The sequence below is a fragment of the Trichomycterus rosablanca genome, chromosome 25 (assembly GCF_030014385.1).
Source record: "Trichomycterus rosablanca isolate fTriRos1 chromosome 25, fTriRos1.hap1, whole genome shotgun sequence".
In the NCBI taxonomy this organism is placed as follows: domain Eukaryota; kingdom Metazoa; phylum Chordata; class Actinopteri; order Siluriformes; family Trichomycteridae; genus Trichomycterus; species Trichomycterus rosablanca.
In genome coordinates this window covers 10,165,822-10,192,958 of record NC_086012.1, presented here as the reverse complement: position 1 = coordinate 10,192,958, position 27,137 = coordinate 10,165,822, and the positions used below count along the sequence as shown (strand labels likewise).

At 41.7% G+C, this 27,137-nt stretch overlaps 2 protein-coding genes and 1 long non-coding RNA gene across 3 annotated transcripts; all 3 read right to left on the bottom strand.

The window, feature by feature from the left end:
• Positions 1 to 264: 264 nt before the first annotated feature.
• On the bottom strand, positions 265 to 16,491 carry LOC134302657 (uncharacterized). The gene is made up of 3 exons (XR_010007562.1): positions 16,412 to 16,491; positions 7,680 to 7,834; positions 265 to 1,158 (listed from the first exon to the last, which is right to left on the bottom strand). It is a non-coding gene; the product is annotated as an uncharacterized LOC134302657 (long non-coding RNA).
• A 3,325-nt stretch (positions 16,492 to 19,816) lies between these two features.
• On the bottom strand, positions 19,817 to 21,904 carry LOC134302369 (frizzled-8-like). The gene has a single exon (XM_062987447.1). The coding sequence runs from the start codon at positions 21,902 to 21,904 to the stop codon at positions 20,177 to 20,179; it is 1,728 nt and encodes a 575-aa protein (XP_062843517.1). The 3' UTR covers positions 19,817 to 20,176.
• A 1,531-nt stretch (positions 21,905 to 23,435) lies between these two features.
• On the bottom strand, positions 23,436 to 25,523 carry LOC134302365 (frizzled-8-like). The gene has a single exon (XM_062987441.1). The coding sequence runs from the start codon at positions 25,521 to 25,523 to the stop codon at positions 23,796 to 23,798; it is 1,728 nt and encodes a 575-aa protein (XP_062843511.1). The 3' UTR covers positions 23,436 to 23,795.
• Between the last annotated feature and the right edge of the window lie 1,614 nt (positions 25,524 to 27,137).

Genomic DNA, 27,137 nt, shown 5'->3' with positions numbered 1-27,137 from the left:
GCATTATAAAGAAGCTAACATACCACAGAACTTTATACAAATACAAAATACATGCTGTATTGTACACAGAATTAACAGTACATGACATTAAATAGTACACAAGGATGTAAATAGTCTAGAAAAAAAATTAACATTTTAAATCTAAAAACTGCCAGTGATACTGATTGCAGGAGCTTTTTTTTTATGTGTATGCAGGATGGGTGCTCAGTGTATCCTGTATGCATTTGGCACATTTTTTGTGCTCATTCTTAAAACTCGTGCAATACCAGTTTAACCAGGAGAGGCAATGTAGCATTATAAAATAATAAATCTAAATCTGTAGTAGGCTAAAACTACAGCAGTCTTAAATTCTATACTATAAGCCCCATACATGAGAATTGCAACATGATACATTTTAGGATAAAAAGTCAGACAGATTTTAAAGTTCATTTATGATAAACCATCCACACATTAAATTATAAAATCATTTTAGATCACAAGTAATTTTAATGGAAGCTTTTCCCCCTTTTATCCCTATCTAGAAATTTCCATTTGCCTATTGCAATTCCTCCGCCACTTGCACCACCCCCACGTTGGCCAAGAAGAGCCTAGCACCTAACCTACCCTCTCTGGCTTGTACGTAGCTGCTTCTTTACACCAGCCAGTGGTGGATTCTTACACAATGTCACACCACGTAACGGAAAGTCACGCTATAGTGCCTTATATGAACTCAGTCCTACTCATGGAGGCACCTCAACCAGACAGCAGAGATCCAATCATTGCAGGGGCAATAAGGAGAAACACAGTCACAAGTTCTGTTCGTCAGTCACGGCCAATTCTGTTGAGAGCTGAGAGTCAAGCTTGAAAGCTCAGAAAATTAGTGGTGGTGGGATTGCATTTTAGAACGCATCAGCTGAGCACAAGACGTTGCTTAAAAATTGGTAAATATTGGAATATATAGTCATAAATTTCCCATTTACATAAAAAGTCAACCTTTAGATAAAAAGACCAACATCGATATCTCGTCTGACTAGATGCCTTGGCTGCAGGAAACTCTGGATCATATAGGGAAGAAACCGACCAAACAACAGGGCTTACAGTCGACTCCTTCATCTGTAGCTCCAGTAACTGGGCAACCCACATCTTTACTTAAGCCTCTTCAAGGCTACCAAACCCAATCTGTAAAGAAAAAAAAAATCTATCAAAATAAGGAAGGGTTGCTCATGGATCAGATAAACCCCAAGTATCTTCACACTGCGCTCTTCTAAAACAACAGGAGAACCTAGAACTGTAGTGGTATCAGCTTGTTTGGTGTAATGACTTTTTCCACCAAAGCATTAGTAATATGTCTGTTGAACATCCTTTCTATAGCCATCAAGCTTGTCTGTAGATGGAGATTCCACTCTGTTTCAAAATACAAGCGGATGCCAAAAATCGTTAATTCATATGCTCTCCACTTTCGGAATTCTTCTAGATAGAGGTATCCCGGACGAGCCCCCATAATTCCAAAATCGTTGAATATTGAGATTCATTTCGAACGTTAAGTTGAGATTTAAACACAAAGTGATAATGGACATCATATAGAGTGCAGTTGCAGGGGCACAGTGTGGAATTAAGACCAAAATTGTACACATCAGTATTTAGTTAGCAGTATTTTTAGAAATGTTACTTATTTTTAAACCTTGTTTGTTGAGTTATAAAATACAATCATGTATTTATTTTAGTTTTTAAAATATGTTTTAAAAGCAACTTAGCCCTGACCTCAACCGCATTAAACACCTTTGCGATTGTGTGAAATGCTGATTGTGAGTCAGGCATTTTCTGCCAGCCTCAGTGCCTGACCTCACAAATGTTTTTAAACTAAGTAAGCACAAAGTCCTACAGAAACACATTAAAATCTTTTTGTATTGTAACAGAATATACTGTATAATTGAATACATTTAGGTCTGTATATTCTTTATTCAGTCATAAATATTTTTAAAAATGCCCAACCCTATTCCTTACTTTACTTTTTTGTGCCTTTTTTATGCATTTCCCCATTTTCCTTCCGTTTTAGCGCACTCAATTTGTTTTCCGCTGCATTCTGCTGAGGGATACCCGATTGTATCCGGGAAGAGCACATCGCTGTACACGCCTCTACCGACAAGTGCAAAGCCCTCCTCTTCTCGCCCCTGCATTCTGCACAGGCATCCCCTTAATCAGTGTCCTTACACAGTGTATGAAGATCCCACCCACACATAGTCCGGTCCCCCCCTCCCTGCAGATACAGTGGCCAATTAGTATCTGCTGCAGGCACGGCCAATTATGCCCTCCAGATAGCGCCCAGCCGACCGGTGGCAACGCCGAGTTCAGAACCGAGGAGCTGGTGTGCTAGCGGAATATCCCGCTGTGCCACGTGGACGACTTTTGTGCCTTTTTGAATGACTCCTGCTTTCATGTTTTAGAGAATGACAACTTCCAAAATTGAAATCCTGAATCTTAGGTTCTAGGTAAAATGAAATTTAACACACCAATTCCATGCTTTGCAAAATAGTTCATGTTAAACGTTACACAATAACTTGTGTACTAATATAATCCATAGCCAAAAATACATAGCTACAAAGGATCTTCAAAAAGTTTTCACGCTTTTATATTTTGGTTGAAAACGGTGAGGGAGGGAGGAGTAGTAATTGGTCGTGTCTGAGATACTGAGAGACACTTATAGTTTGGATTTAGCGCCATCTGATTTTTTTCCTTTTTGGACGCTCAAAGAAGCTTTAAGTGGAAGAAGATTTTCATGTGATGATGATGTGAAAGCAGAATGAAAAATGCATCGGAAGGTGACCATGTAGAAAAGTGGTGTAATTTGTTTTTGAAATTCTTAATAAATAGAGTTTTCAAAAAAGTGCAGAAACTTTTTGAAGAACCGTCGTATATTGAACGTACACTGTATGGCCAGAAGTTTGTGGACACCCATTCCCTCTACCCATTCCTTTCCTGTCCCAGCAAAACTGTACCTCTGTGCACAAGTTAAAAAAAGGTTAACATGGTTTGACAACTTAAGCGACCAGCACGGTGCCGTGACCTTAACCTTTGGCATGATTTCAAATGTAGATTGCAAGCCAGGCCTTTTTATCCATCATCAGTGCCTGACGTTAGTGTACTTCTAACAAACTGGGCTCCTATTACCACAGACACAATGCTAAGCTATTTGTAAAGTCTTTCCAAAAGAGTGAGGGCTAACATAGCCACAAAGAGTGAGGCACCTCCATATTTACACCCAGGGATTAAATGTATTTGAAATGGAATGTGCACCAACAAGCTGACAGACAGGTGTCCAAAAACTTCTTGTTGAAGTTCTAGCAGCTCTCACTATTAACTCATGTCATCTTGTTTGTGTATTCATATTTATGCCTTTATTTTAGACCCATGTAAGAGCTCAACACAGGAAGAAACTGGCAACCACAAATGTGAATTGCATGAAGGGAATTTCTAGAAACTTAATGAACTGTAAAGAAAATGAACTTTTGCGGCAACGTAGCACAAATCTGAATTAAGTTGCTCTCTCTGTATATGGAAGAATGTTTTACTGTTCATTGTTCATGCTGTTGTGTACTCCGGAATGATAGAGCATTAATCATATTCCCTAATTAAATATACTTTTGGAAGAGGGGGCTCAGGTGGCACAGCAGTAAAAAAGACTAGCAAACAAGAGCTGACATCTCAACTTTGCTACTGGCAGGCTGGGCACATCTACACGATCTCTACACAGGGCTGATCAATGGTGCCTGCACAGAGACGAGGGATAATGTGGATCAGTGCGCGACTCTCCGCGCACAAAAACTGAGCCCCATATGGACTCGCCTGATGCTAGTGAAAAGATGCAGTCAGCTACTGCACACGTGTCGGAGGGGGCATGTGTTAGTCACAGCTCTCCTCATTCAGAGGTGGAACAATTTTTACATTTTTTACTTTATTGTTTATGCCATTATCCAAAGACAACATACAGCAACCAAAAACTGGTTGCCAAACAATTATAGGATTATACACTGATCAGCCATAACATTAAAACCACCTCCTTGTTTCTACACTCACTGTCCATTTTATCATATAGAAGCACTCTGTAGTTCTATTATTATTGACTGTAGTCTATCTGTTTCTCTACATACCTTTTTAGCCTGCTTGCACCCTGTTCTTCAATGGTCAGGACCCCCACAGAGCAGATATTATTTAGGTGGTGGATGAATCTCAGCACTGCAGTGACACTGACGTGGTGGTGGTGTGTTAGTGTGTGTTGTGCTGGTATGAGTGGATCAGACACAGCAGCACTGCTGGAGTTTTTAAATACCGTGTCCACTCACTGTCCACTTTATTGGACACTCCTACCTAGTTTGTCCACCGTGTAGATGTAAAGTCAGAGACGGTCGCTCATCTATTGCTGCTGTTTGAGTAGGTCATATTCTAGATCTTCATCAGTGGTCACAGGACGCTGCCCACAGGGAGCTGTTTTGGTTGGTTGACTGATCTCAGTCCAGCAGTGACAGTGAGGTGTTTAAACCCATTCTGCGCTGCAGTGTCTGATCCACTCATACCAGCACAACACACACTAACACACCACCACCATGTCAGTGTCACTGCAGTGCTGAGAATGACCCACCACCCAAATAGTACCTACTCTGTGGTGGTCCTGTGGGGGTCCTGACCATTGAAGAACAGCATAAAAGGGGGCTAACAAAGCATGCAGAGGAACAGATGGACTACAGTCAGTAATTGTAGAACCACAAAGTGCTTCTATATGGTAAGTGGAGCTGATAAAATGGACAATGTGTAAAAACAAGGAGGTGGGTTTTAATGTTATGGTTAATCGGTGTACATTTTATTGTATTGACGAAAAAAGAATTGTATTGTAAAAAAAGAAAGTAATTTCATATGTAATTATTTATAAAGATTGTTTTTACCTTTTTGTATAATAAAACGAAAGCAGTACATTGTTTTTATCTGTATATTTGCACCAAAGTAAAACCTAGAACATGGTGCTAATTCACAAGCATGTATCAATTAGTAAATATTATAGTTATCAGCTGAGTTCAGGTGTTTTAGACACATTCACTGCTACAAGGTGCATATTTGCAATCAAATATTAAATAAATTATATGCTTCCAACTGTGTGGCGACTGTTTGTTTATGGGCTTTTCAAGTTCAAGCATGATTGTGTCCCTGTAGGTCAATAAAGACATTGTTTAACTTGTAGAACTGTTGAGACACCTTTGGGTTGAACTGGAACGTCAACTGTAAGTCGGACGTTCTATGTCCAGCATCGGTGCCTGTTCATTAGTAAGTTCACACTTCTCAGAAAAGTGGAGGCTGTTATAGCTGCAAGTGAGGCAAACTTTACATAAACACCCACCGTTCTGGAATATTGGGATATTCAACAAGCTTGTTTTGTACAGCACTACAGGTAAATACTATATATGAAGAAACTACACTGACCAGGCATTACATTATGACCACTGACAAGTATGGTGAATAACACTGATTATCTCTTCATCACGGCACATGTTAGTAGGTGGGATATATTAGGCAACAAATGAACATTTTATCCTCAAAGTTGATGTGTTAAAAGCAGGAAAAATGGGCAAGCGTCAGAACATCTCCAAAACTGCAGCGGGGTATTCCCGCTCTGCAGTGGTCAGCATAAAAATGGTCCAAGGAAGGAACAGTGATAAACCGGCAACAGGGTCATGAGCGAAGGCTGGCCCTAGTGGTCCGATCCAACAGACGAGCTACTGTAGCTCAAACTGCTGAAGAAGTTAATGCTGGTTCTGACAGAAAGGTGTAAGAATACACAGTGCATCACAGTTTGTTGCGTATGGGGCTGCATAGCCGCAGACCAGTCAGGGTGTCCATGCTGACCCCTGTCCACCTCCGAAAGTGTCAACAATGGGCACCTGAGCATCGGAACTGGACCTCGGAGCAATGGAAGAAGGTGGCCTTAGTGTATATACTTTCTGTCTGTTGGGAGCCCAGCCAGGCTAGGAGCATCACTGAGATTTGAGTCTGAAAGCTCAAGAATTAGAAGTGGTGGGATAGTGTTTTAGAACGCACCAGCTGAGCACGAGAAGTTGCTATTTTTAGTGAAAATTTCATGATACAAAACCAAAAATAAAAAGTTCACCTTAATGTATCAAAACTTTTCACTTTAAATTTTGACTTTATATGTCAAATCTTGACTTATAACATCATTTAGACTTATATACTTAGGATCCATCCATAAGTGCTGCCTTTTTCTGATGTTTCATACTAAATCTCTACTTTCTTTTTGAGAATTCCCAAAAAAACAAAAAAACAAAAACTCACTAGGAGTGCCCAGGTGGCCCAGCTGGATATTCTGCTAGCACACTAGTTAGTTCCTTCTTGAGTTCGAATCTCAGCTCTGCTACTGGACGGCTGGGCACCCACTTGCGGGCACAGTAGGCAGTGCCTGCAGCAGATAAAATTGGCCACTAAAGTCTGCTAGGTGGGAGAAGGCCAGGCTAAACAGAGGGGTCTGGTCTTTGCCGCTGTGTAAGACATCTGGTTAGTAGCACAAGACTACAAAGCTATATACTGCGTAATTACAAATAAACTAATTTTACTTTTACTGTTTAGTTCTAATGACCTGCAAAACATGTCTACATGAAACTCAAGCATCAATCTTTATAAAATCAAGTACAAAAGAAACAAATAATTTATCAGTCAGGTTCATGGTTCTTTATTCCCAAATAACTGTTTAACATTACAACATTTATATATACACTGATCAGCCATAACATTAAAACCACCTTGTTTCTACACTCAGTCCATTTTATCAGCTCCACTTACCATATAGAAGCACTCTGTAGTTCTACAATTACTGACTGTAGTCCATCTATTTCTCTACATACTTTGTTAGTCCTCTTTCATGCTGTTCTTCAATGGTCAGGACCCCCACAGGACCACTAAAAAGCAGGTGTTATTTGGGTGGTGGGTGACAATGACATGGTGGTGGTGTGTTAGTGTGTGTTGTGCTGGTATGAGTGGGTCAGACACAGCAGTGCTAATGGAGTTTTTAAACACCTCACTGTCACTGCTGGACTGAGAATAGTCCACCAACCTAAAACATCCAGCCAACAGCGCCCCGTGAGCAGCGTCCTGTGACCACTGATGAAGGTCTAGAAGACGACCAACTCAAACAGCAGGAACAGATGAGCGATCCTCTCTGACTTTACATCTACAAGATGGACCAACTAGGTAGGAGTGTCTAATAGAGTGGACAGTGAGTGGACACGGTATTTAAAAACTCCAGCAGCGCTGCTGTGTCTGATCCACTCATAACAGCACAACACACACTAGCACACCACCACCATGTCATTGTCACTGCAATGTTGAGAATGATCCACCACCTAAATAATACCTGCTCTGTGGTGGTCCTGGTCTGGTTCCTGACCATTGAAGAACAGTGTAAAAGCAGGCTAAATGGTTAGTGAAGCTGATAAAATGGACAGTGAGTGTGGAAACAAGGAGATGGTTGTAATGTTATGGCTGATCAGTGTATATATATACAGTATATGTTATTTTTCTAGTTTTAAAAGGTTGCTTTCCAACAACACATCAAAACTGCCAAATACTTTTAGTTGCCATGGTTCAAGTACAATTTTAGTATAATTTAAGTACAATTGGTCCTTTTTCCCCCAGAGACTGACCTTGTGCTGGAACTTCACTTGTCCGAGTGTGCGTTCAGGTATGTAAACAATGCCAGGTCTCTGACATTAACAGGTCAGTCATAAGCTCTGAAGTAAGAATAGACAGTCAACCATCACACACTTCCACAACAGCCAGCGTCTCTGGTTACTCGGCTCTGCAAACACAGAGGGTCGAGACAGGAGGATAAAGAAAATAAAGACTAGGAACAGGATTGATGGTAGAAACTGAAAAGTAAGCGTACGTTTGGATCATGGTGGGGAAGGTGTGCACAGCACTATTTGCCAGCTTAAACCAAAACATCACATTCATAGGTGAGTCCTTAAAGCAATTCATAAACATTGTTTACTCCTTTTTAGACATGTGCAAGTGTTTGGGAAGACTTACAACCAAAGTTAGCAAAGCTACAAGCTTCTCTCTGAAAGTCTGGCTTAGATACATTGGTAACAAAAGTAGATTATCTACACTGGTGCCACTTTAATTATTATTTAATTATTATAATGACATTTACTTAGATTAATCTACATTATGATCATTTATAATGTACTTCAACTGTGTCACTTTATCTATGTTTTAGTAGAGGTAAAATTAAACCAGATAAAATTGTTTTTAACTGTCTGGCACTAGAGGACAAAAAAGGGCCTGAGGAGATCCCAGTCCGATTTTGGACTTACTCAGGTCTTGCATAATTTCCCAGCTGACCTACAATAGGAGCTACACACTGAGTCTGTCCGAAAACCTAGTGTTTGTTTGTTTGTTTGTTTATTAGGATTTTAACATCATATTTTACACTTTGGTTACGTTCCACTGGACCACTACACCTGGGGATCGAACCCAGGACCTTCTTGCTGTGAGGCGACAGTGCTACCCACTTAGTCACCCTAGTGAACTCTCTACATAGACGCTATTTATGGCATCCAACACTCCCAAGAAGAAGGCTGTCTAAATTCTTAGATCTCTTAAAACGCTGCCTACTGAGGTGCCTTATTTCGAACTGCTGAACTGGAACGTCAACTGTGAGTCGGACCTTCTTTGTCCAGCATCGGTGCCTGTTCATTAGTAAATTTACACTTCTCTGAAAAGCTGCAAGTGAGGTAAACATCATACAAACAGTTCTGGAATACATGAATAAATACTATATATGAAGGAACTATATACTTTCTGTCTGTTGGGAGCCCAGTCAGGCTGGTAGCAACAGTGTATTAGAACGCTGCCTACTGAGGTGCCATATTTCGAAGCGATAACCAGACTTAATGGCGAGGGAGCATCCGATGTTTCTTTAGAAGTGAAGGCAATCCCAGCATTCAGTGCGGCACAACTTTTGTCACAAAAACGTACAAATATGGTAAACGAATGCAGAGCAACAGAGTTCTTCACAATGTTGGCTGGCATGCTACTGGGTTGTACCGCCTCAGCCTACTGGTTTAAATGGCCTGAGATTGACTGTGTTAGCTTAGTAAGCAAAAACCGCTACTAAGCTGTCTAAGTAGAGCGAAGTGATGTCTTATTAGAATCCTCTCTACTTAGGCAGCTGCCCAGGTAGGCAGTAGGCAGCACGGCAGCTCACTAGGTTTTCGGAAAGACCCACAGACACATTTTAGCCTCCCCACACCACCACCACCTCTACAAATGTGGACAATAGGCTGAGATTCAGTATCCCCTAACTAAACAAACAGCATGAAGAATCAAGTTCCAGCTTGTGCTGGTCTGGATCCATTAAGAAGAAGGTATATATTTACAACAGCACTGGAGCTTTGGTGAGGGTGCTGGCTTTCATTTCTGATGCCCAACCAGAGTATAGCCGATACATACACCGACCAAGCATAACATTATGAGCACTGACAGGAGAAGTGAATAACACTGATTATCTCTTCATCACGGCACCTGTTAGTGGGTGGGATATATCAGGCAGCAAGTGAATTTGTGATGGCTAGACTGGGTCAGAGGATCTCCAAAACTGCAGTTCTTGTGGGGTGTTCCCGGTCTGTTGTGGTCAGTATCTATCAAGTGGTCCAAGGAAGGAACAGTGGTAAACCGGCGACAGGATCATGGGCGACCAAGGCTCATTGATGCACGTGTGGTCCGATCCAACAGACCAGCTACTGTAGCTCAAATTGCTGAAGAAGTTAATGCTGGTTCTGATAGAAAGGTGTCAGAGTCCACTCCATGCCTCGACGGAACAGGGCTGTTTTGGCAGCAAAAGGGGGACCAACACAATATTAGGAAGGTGGTCATAATGTTATGCTTCATTGGTGTATATATCTATTACTAACTAGTAGAAGTAATAGTAGAAAGAAAGCAAAGGGATGATTAATGATGGGTCACTTGGTACAATAATTTCAACATTTATCAGATTATCCATCATGGAATCTGATCCTTTATGGAATCAACTACCACCTCTTTCACATCTGTATGTTACAGGTAAGCTGTGGCTGGCGACGTTCCTCCTCCTCCGTTTTTTCATTCTTCTTTTTGCCGGTTTGCCTCTGTACTGGGACGAAGAGAAGAAATTCGCTTGCAACACCATCCACCCGGGCTGTGCCAATGTCTGTTTTGACCTGTTCTCCCCTTTCTCCCATTATCAGTTTTTGGTCCTACATTTAATATTGGTGTGTCTTCCAACCATCGTGTACATCACAAACCAAACACACACACTGTTTAATGCCCTTACTGGCCAACCTTTCCATCTCCAAAACGTTCCAGGTACAATAAAACTCCCCTTCCAGGCATCTAAGAAAAGATTTACAGGGTCGTACCTGTTACACCTGGTGATGCGCATTGTCCTGGAACTGGCATTCGGTGTAGGCCAGTACTTTCTTTACGGGATTTCTGTAAAAAGAGACTTTCTGTGTCTGGAGAAACCATGCAGCCCGGCGGTAGAGTGTTTCATATCCCACCCCACAGAGAAGACCCTGCTCCTGCAGTGGATGCTGAGTAACGCAGTCCTGTCTGTGGTCCTGAGCGTCGCCGAGATGCTGGTCGTGCTGAGACGCTCCATCAGACACAAAGACAGCAAGAAGGTGAAACGGGAGGAGATCAAGAGACGCAGGATGAGCGAGATTAAGTGGGAAAAAGAGAAAATGAAATTTAGTTGGCAAGAAATCACCAACGAGAACCCGGATCAGTCTCCGAGTTCTTCGCCTGAAACTTTCAGGAAGAGAATGCCAGGCGATGACCCCCGTAACCCTCTGAATTCGGCGTGTTTTGAACACAGCGGCCGTAAGATAGCACCGTGGTCGGACAAAAGAAAGAGACAAGGGAACGGTCACTGTAGTAGGAATAACGGTGTGAAAGCACCATCCATTTTTACCGGGATGCAGGACGAGCCAAGGATCCCCACTCCCTTACCACGTCCACTCAGGCCTGGAAAGATGTTAACAGTTACCATGACAGCAGGACACAATACGGATAGCAGCGAAGATCAGGACAATAAATCATGGGTCTGATACATGCATGTAGTTACTTAGGGTTCATATTCTTTCTATTCCTTAATATGCTATACAGACAAAAGTATGTGAACACCTGACCATGAGCTTGCAAAAAAATCCTATTCCAGAAAGATAGGGATTATTTTAAATTCTACTCCATTTGCAGACATAACAGCCTCCGCTCTACAGAAAATGCTTTCCATGGCATTTTGTGTTCATTAAATCAGTGCTAACATCATGGTACATTCTCTGTAAGGAGCTACACTAAAACAGGAAAGAACCTTCTCCAAGCTGCTGCCACAAAGTTGGAAGCATACACCGATCAGCCATAATATTAAAACCACCTCCTTGTTTCTACACTCACAGTTCATTTAATCAGCTCCACTTACCATATAGAAGCACTTTGTAGTTCTACAATTACTGACTGTAGTCCATCTGTTTCCCTACATACTTTGTTAGCCCCCTGTCATGCTGTTCTTCAATGGTCAGGACCCCCACAGGACCACCAGAGTAGGTATTATTTGGGTGGTGGATCATTCTCAGCACTGCAGTGACACTGACATGGTGGTGATGTGTTAGTGTGTGTTGTGCTGGTATGAGTGGATCAGACACAGCAATTCTGATGGAGTTTTTAAACACCTCACTATCACTGCTGGACTGAGAATAGTCCACCAACCAAAAATATCCAGCCAACAGCGCCCCGTGGGCAGCGTCCTGTGACCACTGATGAAGGTCTAGAAGATGACCAACTCAAACAGCAGCAATGGATGAACTATCGTCTCTGACTTTACATCTACAAGGTGGACCAACTAGGTAGGAGTGTCTAATAGAGTGGACAGTGAGTGGACACGGTATTTAAAAACTACAGCAGCGCTGCTGTGTCCGATCCACTCATACCAGCACATATTTGATTGCAGATAGGATGAACCTGAGTAATTTCATGTTTTGATAAACTTCATTTCATTTATTAATAAACATCCATTCCTGCATTTCAGGCCTGAAATACATTTCAAAAAAAGTTGGGACAGTAAAGCATTTACCACTTTGTAATGTTGAGGAGACCAAGTGATTTAGTGTTTCAGTGATTTAGTCATTGTTGTCGCATTCTTCGTTTCAAAATTCTCCAAACATTCTCTATTGGGGACAGGTCAGGACTGCAGACAGGCCAGTCCAGTACCCGTACCCTCTTCTCCCACAGTCATGCCTTTGTAATGTGTGCAGCATGTGGTTTTGCATTTTCTTGTTGAAAAATGCATGGACGTCCCTGGATAAGATGACGTCTTGAAGGCAGCACATGTTGCTCTGAGATCTCAATGTTCTTTTCTGCATTAATGCTGCCATCCCAGAAGTGTAAATGACCTTTACCAAGGGCACTGACACGCCCCCATACCATGACAGACCCTGACTTTTGGACCTGTTGCTGATAACAGTCTGGATGGTCCTTCCCGTCTTTGGTCGATGGCACGCAGCGTCCATTTTTTCCAAAAAAGACCTGGTATGCTGATTCCTCTGACCACAATACACGTTTCCACTGTGTGATGGTCCATCCTAGATGCCTCAGAGCCCAGAGAGGTCAACTCTGCTTCTGGACATGGTAAACATAAGGCTTCTGTTTTGCACAGTAAAGTTTTAAGTGGCATTTGTGCATGTAACTGTATTGTAGTGCTTGACAAAGGTTTGCCAAAGTAATCCCTCACCCATGTGGTTATATCAGCTATTGTTGAGTGGCGGTTCTTGATGCAGTGCCGTCTGAGGGATCGAAAATCACCGGCATTCAGCTTAAGCTTGCACCCTTGGCCTTTACACACTGCAATTCCTCCTAATTTCTTGAACGGTTTGATGATATTATGCACTGTAGGGGGAGAAATATGCAAATCTCTTCCAATCTTTCTTTGAGGTTAATTGTTTTTAAACATTTCAATCATTTTCTCACACATTTGTTGACAAACTGGAGATCCTCTGATCATCTTTGCTCATCATAGACACAGTCTTTCTTGGATACTGCTTTTCTACCAAACCATGATTACAATCACCTGTTGACATCACCTGTTTGGAATCACATTATTATTTAGTTTTTTCACCTCATTTCTAGCTCTGAGCAGACAAAACATGAAATATCTCGGGTTCAAACTGTCTGCAATCAAATAAAAGGCAAAGTAAATGTAAGGAACACTGCATTTTTATTTTATTTGCATTTTCCATACTGTCCCAACTTTTTCTGATTTGGAGTTGTATTTGATTAACTGTAATTATTAAGTAATTATTTAGAATGTGACAGAATAATTAAAAGTAACCGTATATTAAAAGATCTCACCTGTATGTCTTTTTAATCTAAGACTCTTGTTCTAAAATATAATCACACTGATTTGAATCACACTAAAACAAAATGATGAAAAACAGAAAATGACGCTTGACTTTTCCAATCTCAGACATCAAAACCAGATTTTAAAAAGCTGCCTTCCTAAGATAATTAATGCTATTCTGTAAGCATGAACATCAAAGACAGTCAAATGTAGACTTCAGTCTTTAGGTGTGACACAGAAGTGTCCTCTGCTTTGAGAGCTCTAATTGTCATTAGTAAGATGAATAGGAGACCGTTTACAGCTGTCTGTTGTGTAATAGCTCACACTGCTGTCATGTTTATTCATCTTCAGTGTATGTGTGTATTCCACAATGTTAAAAAGATATCCTTTAAAGTATAAAAGGGTGACAGGAAAAAGGAGGGGGCTGACAGGAAATGTCAAAACTGAGAATATATACTGTATTTTAATATAAAATACAATAGGATACATAAATTAAATAAATCAGAAATTTGCCATTCTTTGTGAAGTCATACTGCAACATTATCTATATACACAGATCAGCCATAACATTAAAACCACCTCCCTGTTTCTACACTTACTGTCTATTTTATCAGCTCCACTTACCATATAGAAGCACTTTGTAGTTCTACAATTACTGACTGTAGTCCATCTGTTTCCCTGCATGCTTTGTTAGCCTCCTTTCATGCTGTTCTTCAATGGTCAGGACTCACCCAGGACCACTACAGAGCAGGTATTATTTAGGTGGTGGATCGTTCTCAGCACTGCAGTGACACTGACATGGTGGTGGTGTGTTAGTGTGTGTTGTGCTGGTATGAGTAGATAAGACACAGCAGCGCTGCTGGAGTTTTTAAACACCACACTGTCACTGCTGGATTGAGAATAGTCCACCAACCAAAAAAATCTAGCCAACAGCGCCCCGTGGGCAGCGTCCTGTGACCACTGATGAAGGTCTAGAAGATGACCAACTTCAACAGCAGCAATAGATGAGCGATCGTCTCTGACTTTACATCTACAAGGTGGACCAACTAGGTAGAAGTGTCTAATAGAGTGGACAGTGAGTGGACACGGTATTTAAAAACTCCAGCAGCGCTGCTGTGTCTGATCCACTCATACCAGCACAACACACACCAACACGCTACCACCATGTCAGTGTCACTGCAGTGCTGATAATGACCCACCACCCAAATAATACCTGCTCTGTGGTGGTCCTGGGAGAGTCCGGAACATTGAAGAACAGGGTGAAAGCAGGCAAAAAAAGTATACAGAGAAACAGATTGACTACAGTCAGTAATTGTAGAACTACAAAGTGCTTCTAAATGGTAAGTGAGTGTAGAAACAAGGAGGTGGTTTTAATGTTATGGCTGATCAGCGTATATACTGTATATAAAGCCAATTAAGTTCATATTCACTAATTTAGATTGAACATTTTTTATTCTTGATATCAGTCAAGCTTACAATCTGCACCCAATTACAATGAAAAAAACCAAGATTGCAAATTATCATTTAAATTATTAAGTTATTTAAATAGACCAGTCTTTTTGTCAGACCAGGTTTTGTCAGACATAGGTGGCAACCCTAAGTAGCCAAAAAAAGAATAAAAGTACACCGCATGGCTAAACCCAACACCAGACAATCTACTCTCTGCTACCTGTTCCATATGCTCAGTTAAATTTTTTGATTAAACACAAGGGCAAAAGTGGTCTGTTGGTTATCAGTATGACAGTGTCCAGTTTTTGGTCAGACATAGGTGGCAACCATAAATAGCCAAAAAAGAATAAAAGTACACTGCATGGCTAAAGCCAACACCAAACAATCCACTTTCTGCTACCTGTTCCATATGCTTAGTTAAAATTTTGATTAAACACAAGGGCAAAACTGCGAAAGTGGTCTGTCAGTCATTAGTGTGACAATGTCCAGTTTTTGTCAGACATAGGTGGCAACCATAAATAGCCAAAAAAGAATAAAAGTACACTGCATGGCTAAAGCCAACACCAAACAATCTACTCTCTGCTACCTGTTCCATATGCTCAGTTAAATTTTTTGATTAAACACAAGGGCAAAAGTGGTCTGTTGGTTATCAGTATGACAGTGTCCAGTTTTTGGTCAGACATAGGTGGCAACCCTAAGTAGCCAAAAAAAGAATAAAAGTACACTGTATGGCTAAAGCCAACACCAAACAATCCACTTTCTGCTACCTGTTCCATATGCTTAGTTAAAATTTTGATTAAACACAAGGGCAAAACTGCGAAAGTGGTCTGTCAGTCATTAGTGTGACAATGTCCAGTTTTTGTCAGACATAGGTGGCAACCATAAATAGCCAAAAAAGAATAAAAGTACACTGCATGGCTAAAGCCAACACCAAACAATCCACTTTCTGCTACCTGTTCCATATGCTTAGTTAAAATTTTGATTAAACACAAGGGCAAAACTGCGAAAGTGGTCTGTCAGTCATTAGTGTGACAATGTCCAGTTTTTGTCAGACATAGGTGGCAACCATAAATAGCCAAAAAAGAATAAAAGTACACTGCATGGCTAAAGCCAACACCAAACAATCTACTCTCTGCTACCTGTTCCATATGCTCAGTTAAATTTTTTGATTAAACACAAGGGCAAAAGTGGTCTGTTGGTTATCAGTATGACAGTGTCCAGTTTTTGGTCAGACATAGGTGGCAACCCTAAGTAGCCAAAAAAAGAATAAAAGTACACTGTATGGCTAAAGCCAACACCAAACAATCCACTTTCTGCTACCTGTTCCATATGCTCAGTTAAAATTTTGGTTAACACAAGGGCAAAAGTGGTCTGTCGGTCATTAGTATGACAGTGTCCAGTTTTTCTCAGACATAGGTGGCAACCCTAAGTGGCCTATTTAAATAAAACATAATAGGTTACAGTATAACCACTAGAAGTAAACTCAAGTAGTATCAAAGCAGGTGAAGGCTACCAGTACAATAAGAATACAATGTTGTTAAATGAATAACTCACCATTTGTGGGAGACTTGCAGTGAAGTTCATTGTTCATTGTTGTTCTGTAGGTTTTACTTTAAATGCCCTTTTATTGCCAAAATTTGGGTGGCAAAATTAAAGTTCCCAACTCTTAACGGTTAATTTGTGCTTTCTTCTTACACAATATTAAACTGATTATATTGATGTTGAAATTGTTAAATGTTTGTATTATCAGTGCAGTAATTAAATTAACTTAAAGTAATTATTTACTATTTAGTAATTAATTAAAGCCTGAATTCCAGCTTCATGTAACACTACTGGGGCGACAGCTAACCAATTGCAATGTCAAACGCAGTCATAATTAGGCTACTAGACTAACCAAAATATTCTTATTTTTTTAAATAAGCTTAACATTTTTGTGAAAATAACGTCCTTTTAAAATAAATAAATGAATAAATAAAAAGTTTTAGTCGAGCACAGAACGACACTGCTAGGTTATTCATGCACACAAAGCTATTGTAGTGCAGCTTGCTATGCTATTAGCCTTATTTAGCCTGTAATACCCTCACATTTCCGCTAGATGGAGCCTCAGCACCTCTTTATGCCTATACACGTTTTTATACTACAGTACTGTATGTTCATCCATTTCTTTTCATTAACCGTATTATCCTGGTCAAGGTCGCGTTGCACTCTGGACGCATGGAGAAAATACTACACTTGCCAAGCTATCACGGGGCAATTCGAATAACATCACACAAGCATTTAAATAATATTAAATAAAAGATGAATTCATTAATAGCCTATAAGCTAATACAGTATTTGTACCACTAATTTGTGCATATGTTCATTCTTCGTTTTAGTAAACCTGACAAATCCCTAATTCTCTGTGCACACAAATACAGCCAAAAAAAAAAAAGTTTAAATAGGCCAAATGTTATGCATTATGCATTTTTCAAAATTGCATTGCTTCATATGCAAATGTGATTTAACCATATGCGAATAGTCTTTGCATGGGTGTCCCAAACTGCCTACTATTGTATGTAGATGACTCCAAGTGACCTTGGTGCAGTTTTTACTAACTTTGTAACATTTTTAGACTAATTTAGTTCATCTCAGTTTGTATGACACTAAGTGTTAACAGGTCATTATGTATCTAATTGCATAATTTAACTTTTACATTGTCAGATACAACATAGGCACTACAAATGTCATTCAAATTAGTATAATAAAGAATAAAGATTGTACTTTATATTAGTAATGTGTGGTTATGCCACCTAACCCTGTGGTAATAAAAACATATACCACATGAAAAGCTTTTAACAGTGTGAGCCATTAATGCATTTACATTTACATAAATTACATTTATCATAGCACATTCATTCATTAATGTATTCATTGTATGTTTTACCACTGCTTTATACTGGTCAGTCCATCACAGGGAAATCATCACATATGAAAAATGTATTTCATATCTTTTGAAACCATATCCACAATATAATTTAAGTTATGGTATTTTAACAAGCGGTGCATTATGCAGCAATTAAATAAACTATCAAAAGTATTGAGGTTTTTGGAGTTATAGAAACATACCATTCTGAAAAGTGTTACTCTGGACAGTAAACAAAAGTAAAACTCAATATCTTCAAATAAAAAACTTGGAACAGTGGTAAATATTTCTGAGTGGATCTTGCTTTTATACCCATCATGATTCCCTGTTGTGATACCTGTTACCAATTCACCTTTTATTATGAAATATTTCAAAACACTGTACATTCAATATTGTACCAACTTTTCATGCTTATTTTGGCTCTGCCCCAGGTGTGGTACAGCCATCAAATTCTAAATGTGTCTATATTTACAATATACTTAAAATAACTTATGTTTAAAACATTGGAAATCGATTGTCAGGTAAATAAAGAGTCAAACGAAATAAGGAATCACTGATTCTTCTTTTCTGATGCATTTTACCAAATGCCTCAACTTGTCTGGAAATGGGGTTTGTATATTAAATTCAGTTTGAGAATAAAACTAGCACACTTTTACAAATGTTAGTTAAACAGATACATGAATTTGACATTCATATTCATTTTGATACCCCCCCCCCCCCAAGCACTAGTAACACCCCTCACCCACAACAAACACCTCATTAGTCTAACAAATAAAATTAAAACTGTTTCCCATTCTTTTATAATGCATGAGTAACTGTGGATAAACACATAGCATTATTGCAGTACCTGGGTAGTATATTTTATAAGATTTTTAAGCTGATGCAGTTTAGCCTAAAAAGTCTGAAATATTACTAAATTTGCAAGTTTTGGCTTATACACCATTTATTAATTACTTTTCATGGTGCAAACACTAAGGTTTTATTAACAATCAATCATCGGGTTATTCTGTATGGTGGTTGAGCAGTGCCCTAAAATAAAGCACAATATTTTAGCATAGAATTTACTTTATTTTGCTGTATTTACATTTTATTAGATGTTTCTTTTAGACGCCCCCAACTGTAAGTGAAGGTCTAGAGTCTTCTTTTTAAATTAAAAATCAATTCTTGTTATTTTTAAGCAACTACACTGTGCCCTGAAGCATACATTGAATAACCCAAGTATTAACGTTTGAAACTCTTATAAGTATTATAACTTATATAAATGTCTCCCTGGGTAGAAAAACTCTCAAAAATGAATATTTACATATTAAGTGCATTTTGTCTCTTTGGGGATTCCATAATCGAGAGAAAAGTGTGCTTCTCTACACACCTGATCATCTATGTGTAGTCTGTGGTGCGCCTCAAATGAACAAGCCAGTAAAGTATTATGCTCCTGATAGTCTGTCTATGTACAGTTTATTTCTTACTTTATAAACTCAGCACTCGGTGTCGGTTACACTAGGACCGCCTCATAGAAGAAATTAACCAGTAAACGTGAGACATCTAAATGCTACGTGAATTAGATATAGCCATATCTATTGATAAATATGTAGGTAGTTTTACCTGGTCATGCTGACTGAAAAATTGGTTCACTACATTTTGTCATACTGTGATTAAAGAATGTTTAAATTAAGAAAACCAACAGTCTGAAGTTGTGTTTTTACACAACATTTCTAAGATTTTCATTGTAATAAACAATAGTATATGTAAAATCCCCAGGAATTGTGTCATCTGTAAGGTTAAACGATAGAAGTTAAATGAACATGTCAATACTAGTTTATTAATTTTTACGTAAAGATAAAAAGCTGTTTTGACTTGCAATGCTAACATGTTGCAAAAATGCACGTGTTATTTTTAACACATCTTCTGTAAAAGTGATTGTACATTGATTTCACACAATCAAACCAGAATGCATTACAGACAAAGTGTTTTATTGCTAAAATAGAAACATCTTTTATGAAAGTAAAATATAGCTAGGCAAAGGCTATACAATTCTGTATATAAAATTTTATACACATCACAATGCAACAACACAATCTGTATAAATACATAAAATAAAAACCCGTATGTCATAAGTTAAGGCACATATTAAATAATAGTTCCACTGAGTTTTCCTTGAGCATGTGCCAGTTTGTGCCTTGGCACGTTTAGAAGAATGTATCCACTGCAAGGTCCATAAAGCATTCAGTTCTTTCCTGAATTATAAAGTTAATTCAAATGTACCCACAGCATTGTCCTGTCTGTCCCAGCCAACCAAAATAGGGTACACTCAGCAGGGTACACTTCACTTCCTAATTAGAGTAATTAGACCCTCTTTGTTGTGTTAATTAGGACAAACCGAGGGTCAGCACACACCCCTACGTCCACATTATCACCTTTCATACGCGAGACAAGGGCATCTGTTTGGGTGGGCACGAGACTGAGCTGGCAGTGCCCGACCTCCACGTCAATCCCGTGCTCGTGTCGCTGTACAGGGAGCCGCTCGTGCCTTTGCTGCTCCAGTAGCAGCGCGTGCACGCCGCGCGCCACGAGTCCAGTGTCTTCCCTGACCAGACCCAGGCTCCCGAAGTGATGCCGACCAACAGGGAGAGGAAATACCTGAGCATGAAGACTGAGTAATGTGGGCCTGGGGCCCTGTGGTCGGTCTGGCACGAGCACACGCGCTCGGACTCCCACGTCTCGCGGTTGTGCTGCTCGTAAAAGTAGCACGCGACGATCACCGCGGCAGGGACCGTGTGCAGGATTGTGAAGATCCCTATGCGCATCATCAGCCTCTCCAACTTGTCAGTCTTCTTCCCGACCTGTCTGATCACGCGGCGGATCCGAAACAAAGACACGAGCCCGGCTAGGAGGAACATGGTCCCCACGAAGAGGTAGATCAGCAGCGGGGCGAGCACGAAACCACGCAGGTTGTCCAAGTTCTGGTTGCCGACGTAGCATATTCCTGAAACCGAATCCCCATCGACTGCGCTGAGCGCCAGCACGGCGATGCACTTGACGCTCGGGATGAGCCAGGCGGCCAGGTGGAAGTAGGGTGAGTAGCTCGAGATGGCCTCGCTGCCCCATTTCATCCCAGCAGCCAGAAACCACGTGAGAGACAGAATGACCCACCAGAGAGAGCTCGCCATGCTGAAGAAGTACACCAGCAGGAAGACGAGCGTGCACAGTGCAGGACCGGTGCTCCCATAGCGCACGTGTTCTGCTCCAGAATCGCCATCGCACGCCACGTTCTCGTGACCCACCACCATCCTGATGATGTACCCCGCTGACACGAGCATGTAGCACGCAGAGAGGAAGATGATCGGCCGCTCTGGGTATTTGAACCTCCCCATGTCGATCAGGAACGTCACCACGGTTGCGCACGTTGACACAAAACACAGCACTGACCACAGTCCGATCCAGAATACCGTAAACGTCCTTTCTTGATCGCTTAAATACGGGCTGTGACAGGGCATTGCGCAGTTCTTCACACCCCCAGTTTTGACCTGGTTGTACAGCAAGGGGTGACGATCGCGCTCCAGGGTCACCATCGGTGCGCCACACTGACAGCCCGGTTCGCACGTAGACTTGTGTTTGCCCCCGTGCGTGCGCTTCTGCCCAGTTCTGGTCTTTTTCCCCGGTGCGTGAGTTGGCCTTGCTGGTTTCGGTGGTGCGCTCGTGGCTTCTGTCGCGTTGTAATCCATGCACAAAGTGTTAGGGTCACCTTGCACGGGTAACAGCTCGCATCTCATCCGCTCGGGCCACGGGAAGCCGTACTGCCTCATGAGGGGCGCACAGCCAGCCCGGGCGCGCTCGCACACACTCCTGCACGGGGGCAAAGGTTTACCGTAGTCTTTCAGGCAGATCGGCGTGTACATGCTGCACAGGAAGAAGCGCAGGTCGGCCGAACAGTGGATCTCCACTAGCGGCCAGAACTGGTGCACCTCGAGTCCGGCCTCGTCCTGCGTGTCGTGTTTGAAGCTGTTGGGCATGTAGGTGTAGTTATAGCCAATGCTTTTGCACAGCGGCACCGCGATCTCCTCGCATACCAGCTCTCGGGCTGCTACCCAGCTCTTTCTTTGCAGGAGGATGCACAGGAGGTAAAGTCCAAGCACACGAGTCGTCATCCTCATCCACACAGGAACGCGCCTCTTCACGACGTAAACAAAGCAGCACGCGCGTGCACAAGAGATGTCGGTTAAGACGCCGTGTCTGGCGCGTTCATCTTAAATGTCTTAATGTCTCCAAAAAACATGCAAGCAGTGCGCAAACAGTTTTCTTTTCTCTTAAAAAATAACTACGCTCAAGCAAATAAAAAAAAATAAAAAGAGAACTCTCTCTCTCTCTGTCTCTGACGCGCTGATACTAGTGAAGCCTGTCAAGCGCATAGCCAGGTATATATACAGACACCCGACAATCCCCGCCCCCTTTATTTTCTCGTCCAATAGCAAGACAGAAAGGGCGGTACATATGCTAAATAAGTAAGAGCTCTCCTGACAGGGCTGAATAAATGTTTATTCTGCCTGAGGTTTGTGTACCTCGTTCTGATTCATTTCCGTATTCCCACTCCTTCTACAAACACACATTTTAGGTTTTACACAACGCCCTTGAAGTGTTAGATCGAATTTTAAACTCAGACTATAAGACCTGATTAATGAGAGTACCCAACAATTATAACAAAGGCACAGGCACTGATGCAGGAGACAGTAATCAGGTCACTCTTGAACAAGAGTGATTTTAAATGCAATAATCTTATGATATAGAGCAGGTGCAAATTATTGTTTCAGTTAAGTTCAGGTGTTTCAGCCATATACAATAATTTAGCCTATATTAAATAAACTCTAAGCTTCCAAATTTGTGCCAAGGATTGGAAATAACCCTATCCTGTTCCACCATGATTGTTCTTCTGTACTAAGTAAGATCCATAAAGAAGAATTTAAGTCGCCTACACAGAGCCCTGACCCTAATTTACGTGTTAGGCCTTTGCATCCAATATCATTGCCTGACCTTTTGATTCACAGACACACTCCCAGTGGCATAACTAGGAGCTCATGGGCCCCAGTGCAAAAAAAAATTTGGGCCACCTCAAATTTTATATGAAAAATTATATATATATGCTGCATGCTGATTAGAATGAATTAAAGGTAAGTGAAATTAAATTAAAGTGATGGTTATGGTTATGATGTTATGGTTGCAACCTAGGGCAAACACTATATTAATACCCCAAATTGTTGCCACAAAGTTTTACACACTTTTTTTTAGCAATGGGTGTGACTGAACCACCACAATTGTAGCCATACAGTGTATCTAATTCCAGCCTTGGGTTTTGAATGATTTCTGTTCTTTTTCTGGGACTGAATGATTAAATTGAAGTTAATTTATATGTTTTTTGTGGGCTTTTCTGGGTCAAAAATATAAATACAGCGACTAGAAGCCCTTATTGATAATGCATAAGTAAGTGAAAATGAAATGAAATAAAATGTAGCATTCTGTTGTGGGGTTTTTTCCTGCCCAAACTGGCAAGAAACCAGCTGTTCTTATAAAGCTTTTATTTGTATAATTTTATTTATAAATTGCTAAAATAGAAACATCTTTTATGAAAGTAAAATATAGCTAGGCAAAGGCTATACAATTCTGTATATAAAATTTAATACACATCACAATGCAACAACACAATCTGTATAAATACATAAAATAAAAACCCGTATGTCATAAGTTAAGGCACATATTAAATAATAGTTCCACTGAGTTTTCCTTGAGCATGTGCCAGTTTGTGCCTTGGCACGTTTAGAAGAATGTATCCACTGCAAGGTCCATAAAGCATTCAGTTCTTTCCTGAATTATAAAGTTAATTCAAATGTACCCACAGCATTGTCCTGTCTGTCCCAGCCAACCAAAATAGGGTACACTCAGCAGGGTACACTTCACTTCCTAATTAGAGTAATTAGACCCTCTTTGTTGTGTTAATTAGGACAAACCGAGGGTCAGCACACACCCCTACGTCCACATTATCACCTTTCATACGCGAGACAAGGGCATCTGTTTGGGTGGGCACGAGACTGAGCTGGCAGTGCCCGACCTCCACGTCAATCCCGTGCTCGTGTCGCTGTACAGGGAGCCGCTCGTGCCTTTGCTGCTCCAGTAGCAGCGCGTGCACGCCGCGCGCCACGAGTCCAGTGTCTTCCCTGACCAGACCCAGGCTCCCGAAGTGATGCCGACCAACAGGGAGAGGAAATACCTGAGCATGAAGACTGAGTAATGTGGGCCTGGGGCCCTGTGGTCGGTCTGGCACGAGCACACGCGCTCGGACTCCCACGTCTCGCGGTTGTGCTGCTCGTAAAAGTAGCACGCGACGATCACCGCGGCAGGGACCGTGTGCAGGATTGTGAAGATCCCTATGCGCATCATCAGCCTCTCCAACTTGTCAGTCTTCTTCCCGACCTGTCTGATCACGCGGCGGATCCGAAACAAAGACACGAGCCCGGCTAGGAGGAACATGGTCCCCACGAAGAGGTAGATCAGCAGCGGGGCGAGCACGAAACCACGCAGGTTGTCCAAGTTCTGGTTGCCGACGTAGCATATTCCTGAAACCGAATCCCCATCGACTGCGCTGAGCGCCAGCACGGCGATGCACTTGACGCTCGGGATGAGCCAGGCGGCCAGGTGGAAGTAGGGTGAGTAGCTCGAGATGGCCTCGCTGCCCCATTTCATCCCAGCAGCCAGAAACCACGTGAGAGACAGAATGACCCACCAGAGAGAGCTCGCCATGCTGAAGAAGTACACCAGCAGGAAGACGAGCGTGCACAGTGCAGGACCGGTGCTCCCATAGCGCACGTGTTCTGCTCCAGAATCGCCATCGCACGCCACGTTCTCGTGACCCACCACCATCCTGATGATGTACCCCGCTGACACGAGCATGTAGCACGCAGAGAGGAAGATGATCGGCCGCTCTGGGTATTTGAACCTCCCCATGTCGATCAGGAACGTCACCACGGTTGCGCACGTTGACACAAAACACAGCACTGACCACAGTCCGATCCAGAATACCGTAAACGTCCTTTCTTGATCGCTTAAATACGGGCTGTGACAGGGCATTGCGCAGTTCTTCACACCCCCAGTTTTGACCTGGTTGTACAGCAAGGGGTGACGATCGCGCTCCAGGGTCACCATCGGTGCGCCACACTGACAGCCCGGTTCGCACGTAGACTTGTGTTTGCCCCCGTGCGTGCGCTTCTGCCCAGTTCTGGTCTTTTTCCCCGGTGCGTGAGTTGGCCTTGCTGGTTTCGGTGGTGCGCTCGTGGCTTCTGTCGCGTTGTAATCCATGCACAAAGTGTTAGGGTCACCTTGCACGGGTAACAGCTCGCATCTCATCCGCTCGGGCCACGGGAAGCCGTACTGCCTCATGAGGGGCGCACAGCCAGCCCGGGCGCGCTCGCACACACTCCTGCACGGGGGCAAAGGTTTACCGTAGTCTTTCAGGCAGATCGGCGTGTACATGCTGCACAGGAAGAAGCGCAGGTCGGCCGAACAGTGGATCTCCACTAGCGGCCAGAACTGGTGCACCTCGAGTCCGGCCTCGTCCTGCGTGTCGTGTTTGAAGCTGTTGGGCATGTAGGTGTAGTTATAGCCAATGCTTTTGCACAGCGGCACCGCGATCTCCTCGCATACCAGCTCTCGGGCTGCTACCCAGCTCTTTCTTTGCAGGAGGATGCACAGGAGGTAAAGTCCAAGCACACGAGTCGTCATCCTCATCCACACAGGAACGCGCCTCTTCACGACGTAAACAAAGCAGCACGCGCGTGCACAAGAGATGTCGGTTAAGACGCCGTGTCTGGCGCGTTCATCTTAAATGTCTTAATGTCTCCAAAAAACATGCAAGCAGTGCGCAAACAGTTTTCTTTTCTCTTAAAAAATAACTACGCTCAAGCAAATAAAAAAAAAATAAAAAGAGAACTCTCTCTCTCTCTGTCTCTGACGCGCTGATACTAGTGAAGCCTGTCAAGCGCATAGCCAGGTATATATACAGACACCCGACAATCCCCGCCCCCTTTATTTTCTCGTCCAATAGCAAGACAGAAAGGGCGGTACATATGCTAAATAAGTAAGAGCTCTCCTGACAGGGCTGAATAAATGTTTATTCTGCCTGAGGTTTGTGTACCTCGTTCTGATTCATTTCCGTATTCCCACTCCTTCTACAAACACACATTTTAGGTTTTACACAACGCCCTTGAAGTGTTAGATCGAATTTTAAACTCAGACTATAAGACCTGATTAATGAGAGTACCCAACAATTATAACAAAGGCACAGGCACTGATGCAGGAGACAGTAATCAGGTCACTCTTGAACAAGAGTGATTTTAAATGCAATAATCTTATGATATAGAGCAGGTGCAAATTATTGTTTCAGTTAAGTTCAGGTGTTTCAGCCATATACAATAATTTAGCCTATATTAAATAAACTCTAAGCTTCCAAATTTGTGCCAAGGATTGGAAATAACCCTATCCTGTTCCACCATGATTGTTCTTCTGTACTAAGTAAGATCCATAAAGAAGAATTTAAGTCGCCTACACAGAGCCCTGACCCTAATTTACGTGTTAGGCCTTTGCATCCAATATCATTGCCTGACCTTTTGATTCACAGACACACTCCCAGTGGCATAACTAGGAGCTCATGGGCCCCAGTGCAAAAAAAAATTTGGGCCACCTCAAATTTTATATGAAAAATTATATATATATGCTGCATGCTGATTAGAATGAATTAAAGGTAAGTGAAATTAAATTAAAGTGATGGTTATGGTTATGATGTTATGGTTGCAACCTAGGGCAAACACTATATTAATACCCCAAATTGTTGCCACAAAGTTTTACACACTTTTTTTTAGCAATGGGTGTGACTGAACCACCACAATTGTAGCCATACAGTGTATCTAATTCCAGCCTTGGGTTTTGAATGATTTCTGTTCTTTTTCTGGGACTGAATGATTAAATTGAAGTTAATTTATATGTTTTTTGTGGGCTTTTCTGGGTCAAAAATATAAATACAGCGACTAGAAGCCCTTATTGATAATGCATAAGTAAGTGAAAATGAAATGAAATAAAATGTAGCATTCTGTTGTGGGGTTTTTTCCTGCCCAAACTGGCAAGAAACCAGCTGTTCTTATAAAGCTTTTTGTTAGACAAAGAAAGATGTGTTCGAGTCAATCAACAGTTGCAAAAATCTTCAACTCTCAATACTGCCACAATGCAAATGTCCCTTATAAGTGTATGTATATTTTTGGGGGTTTTACTGAAAACAATTTCCCCCTTAATAATTTAAGTAACTGTTTAATTAAAATGACATTTATTATTATGCATTAAAAC